Raw genomic sequence first — 17,040 nt, 5'->3', positions numbered from 1 at the left:
TCCCTTTAGGTAGAAAACCGTCTCAATTCACATAGAATATACAAAAAATACACAGTGACAGGTGTCTTCGCGGCACGTGTCTCCACCTGATATGGCACGTGAGGACAGGTGCCCGTAGTTATTACACAGGCCGACTATAGTGATTTTTTCAAGTGTGGTTTTATTATTTTTTTTTTTGAAGGGGGGGGGGGTCTTCTCTAGGAAAAAATGAAAAGCAATCCACCCGACCCCAATAATAATAATAATTTATTAAATTAAAAAAAAAACAATCTTACTAAAGTAAAATACTAGTATGATAATACTCAGCCCCCAACCAATTCGATGGATTTTATCTGACCAGTTTACATTGATCTCTATGTAACCATACTTACTCTTCTATATTTTGTTTTTTTTAAAGGTCAGATGATACGTTTCCCACTAAGTATCTGTTTTGTGAATCTTCATATTAATGTATAATAAATTTGTATAAAAATCTTTATTACTTTCTAAACTGGTTTTTAATAATTTGAAACACTAAAAATGTAATTGTGACAAACCAACTGAAGAATTTTTTCCTGAAGGATTACCCCGGTATATAAGAGATGCCAACCTCTGGTATCTCACACAAAATGCCTTGTAAGGTACCTTGAGTTTTTGTGAATACATGTTATAATGTAAAAAAAGTAAGTCTTCAATGTCAAAATATTGGAAAAAATTATAATTATATTATTGAGGAAAGTCTCATCTGTCCTTAATCACTACATTTTATATAATTGCAACTTGACATATTTCTTTATTTACTTTTTTATCGATCTTTTTACCTTTTCTGTAAATAATATCATTAAAGGTGCCCTTCGCTCTTGCATTTTTTTCAAAGGAACATTCAACATAGACAGCTTACAAGAAAGTGGGATCGGAAATGATTGATATCTACATAACTGCAATTAATTTTCTCTATTCCATTTCATGCATTCTATACGAGTTTACCAAAACTTATTTGATAAATTTTTAATATTAAATTGCGTTCACGGTGCTGAAATATTAAATTTTATCACGCAGAAATACACATCTAGTTATTTTAACTGTTTGAAGGGAAGTTAATTATTTTGATACAGCATGTAAACACTTTTGAAATATTTCTATAATTGGTAAGCATATGGTAACATCAGAAAATATTTAACTTTTTGTAAAATAAAAAGTAGGTGGGTTAGCATTGAGATATACTTTCAAAGTTTCTCTACCTGGGAAACATGGGGGAAACTACACATTGGTGGCTTCCATGTCGGGAATCTATATGGAAACCACTGAGGCATGTTTCCATGATTTCCTATCTTGGGAAACTAACGGGAAACCACAGGTTGGTTGTTTCCATGTCGGGAATCTACATGGAAACCACCAGGGCATGTTTCCATGGTTTCCTATCTTGGGAAACTAACGGGAAACCACAGGTTGGTTGTTTCCATGTCGGGAATCTACATGGAAACCACCAGGGCATGTTTCCATGGTTTCCTATCTTGGGAAACTAACGGGAAACCACAGGTTGGTTGTTTCCATGTCGGGAATCTACATGGAAACCACCAGGGCATGTTTCCATGGTTTCCTATCTTGGGAAACTTACGGGAAACCACAGGTTGATTGTTTCCATGTCGGGAATCTATGTGGAAACCACTATGTGGTTTCCATAAAATGGAAACTATATGGAAACTACTGATGTCACGATTCCCATATGTTTCCATCGGGTTTCCAAATTTGGGAAACCTGGCTTTTCATCCTGTGTCACGTCGCCTTACGTCATGTGATTGCTCTGTGAATCCCATAACCTCGTAGTAACAATTATTGTAAATTTTCAAGATTTTAGTAAAAGAACCTGATTTTTTACATACTTATAAACAAAATGTAGGGATTTGTTCAGACATAGGTCATACTTCACAGAACACAATAGATTTTCCCAAATTGAATGTGTCCCCGAACTTTTCTAACAACCCTCGTATCTTAAGAAGTACAAGCAAAAACTCATCAATTCAATATTTCTAAAATAAACTTCATTCAATTGTTGAGTGAGTAGTCGACGCAATAATTGCTATTATTACTGGTTGTAGTAAACGTTTTCAGATGTAGTCCCAATGTAGTCACATACAGTTCTGTAGATCAACAGGTATTCGTCCTTAAAGTAAGTAAAAGAATGATTTATATAAACTTCATGAAACTACATTAATGATATACATTTTTACTGATTCATTATATGGACCTTCATAAAACAAAAGTTTAAAAACAAGATTACAAAATTTTTCGGAAAAATTTTCCTAGCAGGGATAAGCTCACAGGACTAACGTTTGGAGATTTATGCATTGGATATTCAATAAATTTATAAATTATTTTCTTGAGGATTACACTTAGTTCGAAATTAGCTTTCTAAACAAGTAGTAGTTCATTTGACTAACTCAGAGGACTAGCTTCATTCGCAGCGATTATGTGAATTTAAATTTAATCTAATTTATTTGAGAGATTTGGTGTAAAATAGTTCCTTTGAATGCAATTTCTTGGATAAATCAAGTGGCACATTGGCCACACCGCTCACCTTAATAACTTTTGAAATGCCGTTTTTATCCGAATACCCCTTGTTATACCTTTTGTGGCCACATCCTCCTCCTCCTCCCAGGGGGTCATGATTATAACAATTTAGAATCAAAGCTACCCTAGGATGCTTTTGCATAGGTTTCAGCTTTTCTGGCCAAGTGGTTTTTGATAAGAAGATTTTAAAAGATTTTTCCTATATATTTCTCTGTAAAACTGTCCTTGTCCTACCTTCGGGGTCCTGATTTTAATAATTGAGAATTTTCACTATCCTTGATGTTTCCACATAAGTTCTGGGCCATTGGTTCAACACAAGAAAAAAATTTCATAACCCGACCCGATTTTTTCGTCATCATATTCTCTTGTTAGTGACCCTTTGTTTTCATAATTTAAACTCCCAATTACCTAAAAATGCTTCGTTTCAAGTTTGGTTAAAATTGGACAAGTGGTTTTAGAGAAGAAGTTCAAAATACAAAAAGTTAACAAACGAAAGGACTGACATACGGATGACTGACAACGGGTGATCAGAAAATCTCACTTGAGCTTTTAGCTCAAGTGAGATAAGAACAAAAGCACTCAGTTCCTTACCTGTGTTGAACAGAATTCTGGTCTCCTTTTCTGTAAAAGTCGGACAGCAGTAAATACGTCAACATTTTCATCCAAAGTGAGCTGTTGTATCAAGTTATATACAGAACAAAAAACACCACACAATGTTGCTCCGTCTCTGTAAGGAAAAAAAATACCTTTATATCATTTGAATAATATTTAAAATTATAGAAATTAATGTAAAAGTACATAACACTACAGACTTCCACTCACATGCAATTATATATTGTGTCGGAATTGATATGCTTATAAGTGTGGGAAGGGTCATGAATCATACTACCTATCAGAAAACGGAGAACAGAATATATTTTTGATTGGATGCAAAAAGTTCTTTGGACTTTCGTATATTACTGATGTTTACTCTCTTGTACTCTGTTCTTATAGTTCGTCATTTTACTTTCTAATTTTCTTCCTTTCTTATGTTTTATTCATGATTCAGTTTTATTTTACACTTATCCATATATTGTCATTACCAAAAACTTTATACCTCTGAATTCTAAGAAGATATTGTGTTTAATAGAAAAAGTTGACCTACTTGCTGATAACTGTAATTGGTCTTTCTGAGGAAATATTCTGAGCATAAAAAATTAAGCTTCTGAGAGACGATGTGTCATGAGAGGTTCCGGATGTCTTCAGTGATCCTTTGGGCTCTACTATTGTTACAGTATGTGTTTCCTGTAAAGTGAAATATCCTAACAATTTTAACAAAGTACAAAGCAAAAACACGTTACGCAGATTTTATGCATTATTTGCTACATGTATCCAGTTTATCTCTTAGATTTAAATGTTATCAGTCTTCTTTATTCCCTCTTATTCCTTGCGGTATAATTAATAAATTATTTATCTATGACTGAAATACTGTAATTTGGGATCCATTTCAACCAAGTTCATCCCTCAAACTAAATGCATTTCTTCAGTATTAAATTTATTTGATTATCAATACAGTTGCGAAATATATTATAGGAAGTGTAAATATCGTTCCCGAAGGTGAATTATTAAGGGTGTTTTTATTTTAATTATAAGAACGATATTCTGAATATTGTACAGGGTGTAATGATAAAAAATATTCAGACCAGAAATTGTTGTCTAGTTTTCATATATCAAGAAAAATAAGAGAGTTTGAACTAAATTTTAGTAGTAAGATAAAAGACAGCTAAATCCATCCCCCCCCCCAAAAAAAAAGAAAATATATCAAGAAGAGATGAGAACAATATTGAAGTGAAATCAATAAATGAGAAAACCTCCTGAAAGTTAGATCTGAGTTTAGAAAAATGGATTGTAAAATGCCGCTTAGTGTATCAAGTGTATTCAGAAATCTTAAATTCGAGTTGTTTGTCTGCATACATGATTTCAGTATTTAAAGTCAGTTGACTTTTAAAGCAGGTTCAAGTTTTCAAGATTAATTGAAAGGAAGAGCGAAAGAAGTGGACACCAATTAACACACGCCGGTAGTTCTGAAACGACACAATTATTTTAATGGAACTTTGAATAAAAATATGTATTTTGAGGGTTCTAAAAAACAGATATAAATCAAGAAAAGTCTCAAATATCCTGTAAAACTTACAAAACAGTGGTAAGAAATTTCTAGGGATTAGACTCTCAAGTTATTTAGGATGTAATGTTGGGAAACTCTTGGAGAATAATATTTTAGGTTTTGTTGCCATAGTTACTTAAGTGGAGAATGTTGGGTTCTTATGACCCTAAAATATAATTTTCAATACATGCTGATTAAAATGATATATAAAATGTATACATGTATGTAGCTTTAGTAGTCATTTTTATATATCTGTCTTTAGATGTGTGATCTATATTATGAAACACCCTGTGCATATCTTTAGGGTGTGTATTATGTTAAATAAAATATGTCACTTAAAATGATCATTTTATCTATGTCACCATTAAACCAGAGTTTAGAATTATCTTTGTCACCTCGTCTTTCCCTATCTTTAACGTCGTTGTCTTAACATCCGTATCTCTGTGTGTTTCATACTGTACAGCAAAGGGAGGAGCGGATCTTGAGGAGGCGGGATCCGCCATCCATGCTTTAGTCTGGAAATAAATAATGCATTGTTTTTTAAATGCTATCTGTGGCTTTATGGTGTTGGTATTAATGCTTACTGGGTATGGCGGTAATGATAAGAAGAACCATATTTTATGAATAAATTGAGAATTATCAAGAATCACTGATAATAAAAATGTATCAAATTTATGTAAAATGTGTTTTTTAATGCATTTTTTTCATGAGTTTTCAATTGTAAATAAACTTGTTAGGTCAAAACAAGAAAATAAAATTTGTTTTACTAATACAAACCGATTCAATTTCACTTAAAGGATTCATGCAGATGACAGTGTCAGACTCGTGATCAACTAGCAGCCGCAGAAAGTCGACAGCGTCATCTGGTGGTTGATATTTCGTCACTATGAATGCGCCCTCTCTTGTGTACGACTGTGAAAAACGGAGGTTAATGTGATGAAATACTGTTATTCAGTACAGTTAAGATATGCTAAAAATTGAAAAAGACCTATACTTACTGAAATGTTGATTGCGTTGATGAAGCTGCCACGTTTTGGAATTGAAGAAGTTAAGAACAAACTGTACTTGTCAACTACAATGACATAGCAATGTACTTTGTATATATAGATATTTGATTCAGATATGTCTCTAAATATTTCTAATGCTCCTAACTTTTCTTTTTAATGGTATAATGTAAATGATATCATTTTGAATATTGAATCAAGACCTCATCATTAAGTCTTGTAAGTCGTAATTTATTGCAATTCCATTGATAAATATTTTACTTGTCTATCCAATCTTGAAATGTTAACTATTCCAAAATAAATAAATTTTAAACTTTAATAAGGTTTACTCGAAGTGTGTATTGAAAAATATTTATGATTACTTACGTGGTAATATTGCTTTTCCGCTTTTGTCTGTATTGTGTTGCTTGGCAATTTTATAATCAGCTTGAGTATAAACTGGTCGAACTTCCATCAACAACTAGAAAATAGATAATGATCAGGAATTAAATATAGCTATAGGTTATATTTAGAGTACGAGTTTCCTTCTGTATCAGAGATACAGGGCGGGGCATGAGGCGAGAGCGATAGCTCGAGTCGGGCCCCGCCCTGTATCTCTGATACAGTAGGAAACGAGTATTCTAAATGACTTGTGACATGACCTTTCTAATGACCTTACTAATCTACATGTGTATTTGGGTACATATCTTTCAACCAATCAGATGATTTTGCAGAAAGTTGATTAAGTATCCCATTTTAAGCATTCGCAACTGAAATGCCGAGAGAGGTGGATGTGCAGGTATTTATCATTTTGAAATAATTATTTATTGGGATGCATTATATAATTTTTTTTCCAAAAAAATTAACTTAAGATTTGATTGCGTAGGTTTTTATTCTGTATTCAGCTTTTGCTGACATTTTTTTTAAAATTTAAGCTACGATTTAATGCAAAACATTTTGATATATATAAGGATCATGTGGGAATGTTTTTGAAACAAAAATACTTAGGGGAAAACGTATTCTGAGAGAAATGTCTGACAATGTCCTCCACCTGTCGTAATATAAAAAAAATTAAACAAGCAGATAAGAGGAAATGGGGGGGGGGGGGGTATTTTACCTGCATGTTTTATATAAATTGTAGAGTGGATCACAGCACTCACTTGTGCCCCCCCACACTTAACCCTTCTGTGATTTTTTTTCTTTTTCGCTTTCATAAATGATTTTTGCTAAACTTGTATAGATCTACATACGCTTTTTAATTTATCAACAAGTAACGATATTACGCACATGGTGTCTTGGTTGGTTATAAATCCCCCCCCCCCCGAAATATTCGAGTTTACACTTATTTTTTTTTGGGGGGGGGGGGAGTCAAAGTAATCATTTGTGAACTGTCGTACTCCTTCCTTTCTAAAATTTTTGAATCTGACACTAAAAACTTAACGTTGTAAAATTTTATTCTGAATTCACCTCAAATTTTGAGTAAGTTATATTTAGAGTACGAGTTTCCTACTGTATCAGAGATACAGGGCGGGGCATGAGGCGAGAGCGATAGCTCGAGCCGGGCCCCACCCTGTATCTCTGATACAGTAGGAAACGAGTATTCTAAATGACTTGTGACATGACCTTTCTAATGACCTCACCAATTTACATTCATATTTGGGTACATATCTCAACCAATCAGATGATTTTAGCAGAAAGTTGATTTAGTTTCCCTCATGTTTTAAAATAAAATGTAGAGGAACTAAAGGGGGATCCAGTACTCACAGGTGCCCCTCCCCCCATCCCACCCAACTTAAAGTTTTTTTTTCTTTTTTCTTTTGTAAATTATTTTTGCCAATCGTAAATACATATTCTTTATAATTTATCAACAAGTAACGATTTCACGCACATATTGTCTTGGTTGCAATTGATTATAAACCTACCCCCCCTCGAAATATGATTATCAGGTTGTTTTTTTTTTGGGGGGGGTTCAAAGTAATCCTTTTTGAACTGCCCCACTCCCTCCTTTCTAATTTTTTTGAATCCGACACTCAGTTTATTTTGTAAAATTTATTTTAATAAAATCACTCCAAATTTTGAGTAATTAGTAACAATGCTATCATGCGAATTGAACGATTGTTGTGTCTGAATATGGATACAGCTTTCCGTCATCGCTCAAAATAAACCGTACTGTATCTTTGATATTTTGCAGATACAGTACAGTTTCTGTTCATTTGCATAAGAAACGCCCACAAAAAGTGTTCTGTATCGCAGTTACAGTATGCTTGACTTCAAAGAAAAACTCGCCGGGTCATGTCACAAGAAGATATATGTTACTCATGTAATAAAGTCATGAAAAGTTAACCAATGAGGGATTTATTCGGCTAAAATTTTCAACCGTTGAGAGACAAAAGAGATTGCCAAAAAAGCATTCAAAGAGGAACAAAAAATCTATCAATTAATAATTAATTGATTGTATGTTGTGATACATCCCTCTTGAGAATTTTTCACTGACATGAAAACGCCACCACTTGCCGGTGAAGAGCTGCATATTTTTTTGCTATGCTCAACACTTATGGCCATTGAGTAGGGAAGGATTTTTTTTTCGTGAAAGCACCTTCAGTTATAACGGACCTCGGTATATACGGTCTCATCCGAAGGACCGGTATCCATGTCCCACAGTCGGATTCGAACCCGTGACGTAAGGATTGACTCCTTACTTCACTACTGTAGACACTCTAACCACTGCATGACGAGGGCAACAACAAACAATGGAAATGGTTGAGTTATTAAGGATTTTACATGTACCTCGAACTCTTTTCTGATAGCGGCATGATTTGCTGTCGTGTCTCTTGTCAGTTGTTCTGCTTTCTGGGTAAATTCAGAAACAGTCTGTGCCTCTACGGGGGCTTTGAAAGCTTCGTTCAGAGACAGGAAAACTGTCATATATTGTTCCTATAAGTAATCAAATACACAACACATCATTTATATCCCTTTAAAGGCACTGTATTTAATTTTACGGTATAGTACACGGTTTATATTTTAATTAATAACCAAATAGCACAAAACAGAATGAAACCTAATACTTTTCTTTTTTTTTCTTGAACAGTAGAGAAGACAGTTCTACAAGGGTTTATTTGTGACAACAGCTATTTTTTTTTCTAGCTAAGTAGTTGCAATAGCTTACATAGGTTTGGACCATGTTCATTCTGTTAGCTCTCATGGTCTTTACATATTCTGCGATATTGACTTTGCCCGTTACTTTCCCAGTCTTGTATAAGGCATCCAGTGCTATATATGTCCCAGTTCTTCCTATCCCCGCGCTGTTAATTAGAAGATTTTATTATAGCGAGCGCAGCCAGCGTCGCGAAGCGACGCTCGCGAAGCGAGCTCAATAGACTAACGTGTAAGAACAGAGTAAATTCGGATTGAAATCTGTACATACGTCAGCCAAATTTCTCTGTGCAACATTCCCAGAATTCCTGCACTACCCAATGTCCTTTGCGCGAATAAATCAAAAATAGTAAAAAAAATAAAGGAACATTGTTTCTTACCGAAATCTTAACGAAATGATTTTGCCTTGCCTTATTCAAAAAAATACCCCCATGCCACAACACCGGCCTTCACCTTGCCCTTCGGAAATGATGCAAATGACGTCACCGGAAACTTACGAATTTTGACGATATGCTAATTAAGTCATGTCGGTTGCTTCCGTGAAATAGATAAATAAATAAACAATAACGTAAAGCATAAAAAGCTTTCAGTTTGTAGAAATCTTTCAAAGAAACAAAAAATAACTCTGCAATTTTTTTCGACCCAAATTGCACTACGTCTATAGTTTCAAACAGACGCTGGGCTGTCTCCGTAAGCTCCGACGAACTCCGTGACGTCGTGTGACGTCACAGGTAGTCGAGATGTCTCGTGCGGCTTGATGTTTGAAGTGGCTGATCAATTTTTTAGAGTGTTTTTGATGGTACAACTGCGCTCGCCCCAACGGTCACACCGTAAAACATATTATATATTTGATGACTCAATTAGTATGTAAATCAGAAAAAAAAGTCATTTAAAAGAATTCAAAAACACTTTGTTTACCTATATAAAAGAAAACATTGTTGAAAATCGTTCAACAATGTAAATATACCTGCAATGGACAACAGTTGATGAATTCTCGTGATTGGTCCGTGTTCTTGTCACGTGATTGTGAAAAATAAGCAGACAAAACGGATCGGGCGTGCCGTGATCGGGCCAGGTAGTGTAATGATACTGTATAACAACACGTGACTTTTTGAGCTAAAAATACGTTAGTATTAAATTTAAACAATAGAGAGGTTTCGAAACCTTGACGTGTACGTGAACTTGTACGTGTAACGGGAAATCCCCTGAATATAATGCGTATTACGTCATCAGAATCAGCGCATCACTACACGGTGGCGTCATCAGATACTTGTAAAATAGCTTTTACACGTAAGTAATAACTTGTGACTATTCTTTAATTTATAGAACAATTCTTGAATGAAATTCTTGTACGAATGTGATCTTTAGAATTTATAGCATACTCCTATTAAGATTTATCCTGGCATTTTACAAAAATATGCTTGATATGAGGAGGTAATAAAGCGTATGACAGATCTGCACTAGGCGACTCGTGTTGTTTGAATGTAATATTAAGATTTATTTTCTGTACTCTGTATCAATGAAAAATAGTTTTTAAAAAAATTGTCCTTTTCACGTAATTCAGTCGATGACACGAATTTTGGGAAGGACAACAGTAATTGTGTGTGTGTAGGGGGGGGGGGTACTGACTAGGAGACGACCATTTGATTTTAAAGGGGGGGGGCTAGCAAAAATTAGAGCATTTATTTTTAAATAAGTCAACAACAGGTCAATTACATCCAAGATGATAAAGGAAAAAAATGATTCCCTCATTAAAAATAATTTGACAAGCAATAAAAAAAACTCCATTTCGTGGGGTTCGGGGAGGTACTGGTGGTAACTAGCTGTCAAGGACAGATGATTTATTTCCTTGACGATCGCAGACAGATTATTTCCAAAATCTGCCATCTCTTCGACTCTTCGTTGAACAGTTCCAACCTTTCATCCCCTGCCATGAATTTTTTCTATTCGCCGTAGGGCAAGAGAAAAAAAAAGACGTTTAGGAAGCAAAATTATAGGCAACTCCTCTCAAAAGCAAATTGTTGTCCCCTTACATGCACCCAGATATTATAAAATAAAATAGGGCCATGCGTGATGAGGCGTACTTGTGTTTGTGTTTCTTTTTTTTTTTGGGGGGGGGGGGGGGGGGGGGGAGTTTATCTTATTTATTAAAACTATTTTACATTTTTTGTGCTTGTTCAATTGTTAATTACATGTATGAATTTATTTATTTCAGGATCAACATGGCATTGTCCCGCAAAAAGCAGGTCCGCTTTAATCAAACGGATGATTTAAATTTATTACGTGAAGTGATGGCGAAGAATCCCTTTGCTAATAAAGGAAAATGGGTCGAAGTCAGTGCAAGTTTGTCAACGGACACGTTTAAAATAGACAGCAGAAGAGCACGGGAGAGGACTCTTCTATTATTAACTCAATATCGACAAGATCAAAATGACAAATTAAAAAAGTAAGCTACCTGTAAACCAATTCAAAAAAGTTTTTTTTTAAAGTTCGAATTGATTAAGTTTAATATCCAGATTCTTTATTTCTCGTTTAAACACTTCTATAAATTGTCACGATTTCTTACATATGGTTCACTATTTCTCGTGTTCATTTAGGTCAGGAATAGATGAAGAGTACAGTGAAAAAGAGCTTTTGCTTGAGGATATACGCACATTGCACGAGGAAGAGGAGATCCGAAAGGAAACGGGCAAAAAGAAATCCCTTGAAAACGCTAAAGCTGTTAACTTGAGAGAGAGCTATGGAGAGCCTGTCACCAGAAAAAGGTAAATTGAATTCATATACATGCGTATAGAACTTAATTAAATTTTGATATTTTGGTTAAAAACTTATATACATGTAGATATCTGACATTTTAAAGATGATGATGACGAGAGTCCCCGGTCTTCTTCATGTAAAAAAGCGGCCAGAGGAAGTAGCAGCGATGTTCTCTCCTATCTCCAATCAAGATCTGAAAGTGACGGCCAAGTAAAGCGCGACGAAATGGACATAAGGAGGGAGGAACTTAGGCTAGACAGAGAACGTTTTGAATTGGAGAAGGAGGAAAGAAAACAAAGAATGGAAATGGACAAACAACACAATACAATGATGTTAAATTTATTTAAGATGTTATCAGATAGAAAGTAGAAAATTCTTGTGTTGATAGAAACTGTCAGAGTAGATATGTTGATTTATGACAATAATTTTGTTTCTTTTTAATCTATTAGAAGTAAAAAATATAAATTTCATCTGTCAATATTTTTCACAGTTATCCACGAATGATTAGTCACTTGGAATTTTCGCACGACATGTTTATATTACCGCTATCCTGCCAAGTATTCCTGGAGAGTTGGTGGCTCTAAACCAAAGTACATACCCGTCTCGTTTCCGTATAAGCATGTGTGACAATTAGTGAGAATGGACGCCACTAAAAAGTACTTTCCAACTGGCTGCAAGTATAACTTCTGGTTTTTCTTATAATCAAGAAAGGAAAACAAGCTAAGAATTTTCCCGCATGCCCATTCAACGCACGTACGAGCCGCTGACATTTTTTTGTTGAATAAGGCTTGTTGTGCGGATATCACACGTCCATGGTATGGTGTTATGATGAAAGTAGACAGTGGATACGCTGGGTCCCCAAATAGCACATATGCATCACCAGCTGGAGTTGTCATATGCCTCTCTAACTGGTCATACAAGCAACTTTCTCTTAGTAATCCGGCATCATGTCTCCTCCCTTCAATAGGTCCAAACATGTTCGCTATTATACCGTTTGGCAAAACTATGCTTTGGTATTTCAGTGCGTGGACTCTTTTATGTCCATTAAACACTATCCTCTGATTTCTAGATGGTCGGCAAATAGGTCGTACAGTTCCATCAATAAATCCCCAACAATTAGGCAAAGGGGCACCCGTCATTTGAACAGCATGAGATAATTCATCCAAACTCTGATTTGACAGCCATGAGCGGTTAAGGTCAGCTAAGAGATGAGAATGATTGGAGAAAATTATTTCTAACATGTTGTTAATGATAAAGGACAGAGCTGAATCTGGTCTTCCAAATATTTTGCCGATGTCGGAAAGTCTATTAGGATAAGCAAGTCTTCTCAGCAAAATACACAGCCCTTCGAGTCCAGAACAAATAATCCCGTCAGGACAAATAACTTTATCAGGAATTCGTAATGCTTGGAATACAATGTGTATATCGGCTTTTTCAAACCTGAAAAGTAATTTGCACTCCTCTTCTGTTAACCTTTCAAGATCAAAATTCTTTTCAAACGTTCTTCTGTCTGAATCGATAATAGAAAGAAGGAGAATTTCTTCTTCCATCACTCTATCAGTTGCAGCCAGCAGGTGTAAATCTTCCATTTTGCAAACGATAACTTTGATTTGATAAAATTTAACCTATGACATCTTTTGTTACGTCACACGTACGCGTACATGTTTGAGAAAATATTACATAAAAAGTCAAGGTTACGTGTACTTGTACGTGTAAGTTACACGTACAAGTACACGTACACGGTATCTTTCGAAACCTCTCTAATATGTATTTTTATGTTTTTTTTTACACAATAAGTTCAATTAATGTCGGCAGCACATATGAAAAAAAAGACTGCATATTTTTTAAATTATTAAACATTCATCAGAGTATGTCTATAATAATTAAACTACTCACTGCATCAAAAGAAAAAAAGATCTTCTTTAATAATTCTAATTCATTCAATTTACCTCCTTGTGTGTAACTGACAACTTCCTGATGATGTAGAATGCGTATTCTTTAACTTCAGTGGATTTCACAATAATGTTTCCAAAAGCTATTGCTTTCATTTCTTCAGGCCAATACTGTGTACATTTTATCTGGCGAAATCATACATATATTAATATAAACCTTTAATAAAGATATAAAATTGAAAAATTTCTGAATGAATATTGTACAAATCATAATTTTTTCAACCTTGAGTGCTTATCGAAATCTAAATTTCACCAGTATGTAGTGCTGTCTTCAACCCCGAACATTTTTCTTCAGTTGGACATAAATAAAACAGTCAAATTTTAAATCTACATAAAAACGTTCATATCTAAATTCACTCGAGTTTGAGACGTGGCGGGGTAAAGGAAATCGACAATTTATCAAGTTTGAAATTTCTCTCTTTTCCTTTCTCGAATATTGTTCTTTTCCTCATCTATTTCTCTATTTTCTTTTAAAGATAAAAAATATAACTAAAACTCGTCATTTTCTTTTAACTGCAGAAAAGGCCTTTGATAAAATCGCAGATATTTTGAATTCCAAATTATATAAATTTAACAAATTATATATTTATATACGGATAAATCCATTTGCAGATACAGGGAAGTAATTTTATAGTTCCCAGTGACGTTTCTTGTAAAAGAGTTATACCACACCTTAGCTCTCTCTTTTAGGTTTGTAAGCATCACAATCTGTGTCACATTTTTTTGCCACGTCATCGCCCAAAATTCGCTCAGTGTGTTTTGTTTTGGACCTATGATTTAATAAAAAAAAAAATTTATATCATTTTTTCATAAGTTAAGCAAACTGTACTGAATTTTTCGCAAAGCTTTTGCATTTGGTATTACAGATGTGTACCATCTTCATTTACATAAAGATAAAGAAGTTAATTATGAATTAAGTCATTTCACCGAATTGAATTCTGTAACATGTTATGCAGATAATGATAAAAACGAAAGGTGTATCTTTTACGTTTCAGCCACGAATTTCTTTAAAATAAGAATGCTTTCAAATACTCGTATTCTTTTAAATACATTATTTAAGAAATATTAAAGAAAATAACAATGTTTCACGTTTAATTAATCTACTTGCAATTGATAGAAATATAATCATTTTCACCTTGTGAAGCTATGTATTCCCCCTCTGAATCCGTTCCCTTAAATGAAATAGACACACATTTATCGAATGGATATTTTTTGTAATTAACAACAATTTAGCATTTCTGCAAAAGCAACTTTTATTAGGACAATAGTATCACAATTAAAAACTAAAAGGGGGACTTTACGAAATGGACTTTATGGACTTTGAGGTCTTAGATACTGGTTATCATTGTTCATTTTGACGTATATTTCAATCAACTTTTATTTAAATGTAGAAAATTTTGTTTAACTTACCTTTATAAAATTGGCATTAATATAGTCTGAGTTTCCATTGGTGACTTTTAAAATAACTCTTGAATGGTCGTCTAAAATCATATGCAACGTTGAATTATTGTAATTTAGTATAAAGTGAAAGAAAAAATCAATGAGAAAATATGTATTATTGAATTATCAGAAAAGATTACTTCAAATCCTCATCTTACAAGGGAACGTTGTTTTGTATCTGTTTTTTGTTACGTTCTCTGGCAATTTTCCAGCATCACACTTATGTTGTTCTCCATGTGGCAACATCTGAATAGAACAAAATATGGTAATTTTTTTATAATTATAATTTAATTTCTAATGGACAAGATAAGCTAAGACCCCTTTTGGACCCTGATTTTGGGCGTCCTTTAGAATGATGCAGCATTTTATCAATTAAAACCTCTGGTCACCCCTGCCAAGAAATGATCATTATTTCAAAGTTTTGGAATACACAGAGGGCGCAAATAGCTCAGAATATGTCAATTTTTGAATTTTCTAACTTTTTATGCAAATTTTATCTGATTTTACTGCACATTTTGTTTTGGAAAACAGAGCACATGCGTGCCTATCTACCAAAATTGATATTATCTATACACCGGTATCAACTGTAGTTTATGTATTAAAATCTTAAATAGGCAAGCTTGTACTCTATGTTTTCTGAAGAAAAAGTATCTTTAATATGATGAAATTCTTCAAATATTTTAAAAATTCCACAAAATGTCCTACTTCTGCATCCTCGTCTGGCCTCCATGAACGTTTTAATAAAAAAAAATAGTGCTGGTTTTATAGCAAATATCATTTCACTTCCTTAAGAACAAACTATTACAATTTTACCAAAGTTCTGGTTTTCACATCAAATTACGTGCCATATTCAGACATTACGTACCCTGCCTTGTCCTTTGGTATACTTTATGCAAGGTCATAATTTGTTCTCATCTTTTCATGGCATTCCTCAAGTTATACTGAACTTAGTTTACATTTATATAAACATATAGAATATTTAGATAAAAGTGAAAGAAACTTAAATCTTCTAATTTGATGTTCTTCATTTTGATAGCATATTCTTATTTATTTCTTTCTCCAAGTACGATTAAGCTTTCTATGTCGAACCGTTAAGGTTTTGAAAACTTACGGCAAATTCTCGTTTAAATCCCTCCTCTTCGTCCTTTCTTTTCTCCGCAATGACGTTTTCGAGTTGATTTACCGGAATATCCTGTACGGTTTCCTCATTTATAAACAAATCACCATAGGGATTCTCGATGCCTTCGTCATCAGTGTCGTAATTTCTATTGTCATATTTCCTTTCATTTGTGGTTTTTAATGTTGGCTTCTGCTTTTCTGGCTTAAGAACAGGATTTATTTTCATCTCCATATTATCGTTTATGTGGCTGTTCACTGAATTAAAATATATGCTGTTTTCATATACATTTTATTTATTTATTGAATTATAAGCAGAGAAAAGAATATCAATTGTGATTTGAATCCACTTTAAATAAAGTCATCACATAAATAAGACTATCGGAACTACGATTTACATGTACTCATATAAACACAGACACACATATTCAATTAAAACATATGTAATGAAACATTTTTTCCAAGTTTTTGACGTCACAATGTGAAAATGACTTCAACATGGAGATCACTTGTGACCAAAAATGATTGACTCAGTATTATTCGAGAAAGTAACAGCTATAAAGCTAAACGTACAACTTTCAAATTTCTTTGCAGAAGATTATAATAATCTGTACACGGTTTATGAAAACAAAAGACTTGCCAGAAGTTTTGTAAGTAATGGTTATAAGCCGAAAACTGTCCATTATGTCAGATATTAGACGACCCGAGGCGCGTTAGCGCCGAGGAAAGTCTAATATCTGACATAATGGTCAGTTTGAGGCTTATAACTTACTTCAAACATTTTACCACTTTCGAACACTTCCATTGTTAACTTATTGGACAGCCACAGGTAAGGTCTTGTTCTGCTTGGATGACTACCTGGCACTGTTCATCAAGTTAGGCCAAAGAAAACCAGTTTTGGTTTTTCTTCTGTCTTTATTGATAGTACTTAGGTATCATCGAGAAG

At 33.9% G+C, this 17,040-nt stretch overlaps 1 protein-coding gene across 6 annotated transcripts in view; it reads right to left on the bottom strand.

Moving 5' to 3' along the window:
• Window positions 1-1,753: 1,753 nt before the first annotated feature.
• LOC134269336 (receptor-type tyrosine-protein phosphatase alpha-like) overlaps window positions 1,754-17,040 on the bottom strand; it is a 119,009-nt gene continuing 103,722 nt past the window's right edge. For 4 of the 6 annotated variants that reach the window (XM_062751531.1, XM_062751536.1, XM_062751535.1 and 1 more), the window contains 16 exons: window positions 16,090-16,352; window positions 15,137-15,224; window positions 14,949-15,019; window positions 14,674-14,710; window positions 14,211-14,308; window positions 13,536-13,664; window positions 9,797-9,945; window positions 8,843-8,978; window positions 8,464-8,610; window positions 6,064-6,157; window positions 5,692-5,765; window positions 5,471-5,605; window positions 5,089-5,208; window positions 3,695-3,834; window positions 3,142-3,277; window positions 1,754-2,143 (listed from right to left, as the gene is read on the bottom strand). In XM_062751531.1, coding sequence (XP_062607515.1) covers window positions 2,066-2,143; window positions 3,142-3,277; window positions 3,695-3,834; window positions 5,089-5,208; window positions 5,471-5,605; window positions 5,692-5,765; window positions 6,064-6,157; window positions 8,464-8,610; window positions 8,843-8,978; window positions 9,797-9,945; window positions 13,536-13,664; window positions 14,211-14,308; window positions 14,674-14,710; window positions 14,949-15,019; window positions 15,137-15,224; window positions 16,090-16,352 — 1,895 coding nt within the window. In that variant the 3' untranslated portion in view covers window positions 1,754-2,065. The remainder of the gene's footprint in view (window positions 2,144-3,141; window positions 3,278-3,694; window positions 3,835-5,088; window positions 5,209-5,470; window positions 5,606-5,691; window positions 5,766-6,063; window positions 6,158-8,463; window positions 8,611-8,842; window positions 8,979-9,796; window positions 9,946-13,535; window positions 13,665-14,210; window positions 14,309-14,673; window positions 14,711-14,948; window positions 15,020-15,136; window positions 15,225-16,089; window positions 16,353-17,040) is intronic. The other 2 variants (XM_062751534.1, XM_062751533.1) reach the window with 2 other exon arrangements.

Source organism: Saccostrea cucullata, unplaced genomic scaffold, assembly GCF_032062105.1.
Source record: "Saccostrea cucullata isolate Sc308-1 unplaced genomic scaffold, CSIRO_AGI_Scuc_v1 ctg770, whole genome shotgun sequence".
Taxonomy (NCBI): domain Eukaryota; kingdom Metazoa; phylum Mollusca; class Bivalvia; order Ostreida; family Ostreidae; genus Saccostrea; species Saccostrea cuccullata.
Note: the sequence above shows the minus strand (reverse complement) of the source record. Positions and strands in the feature narration are given on the sequence as shown.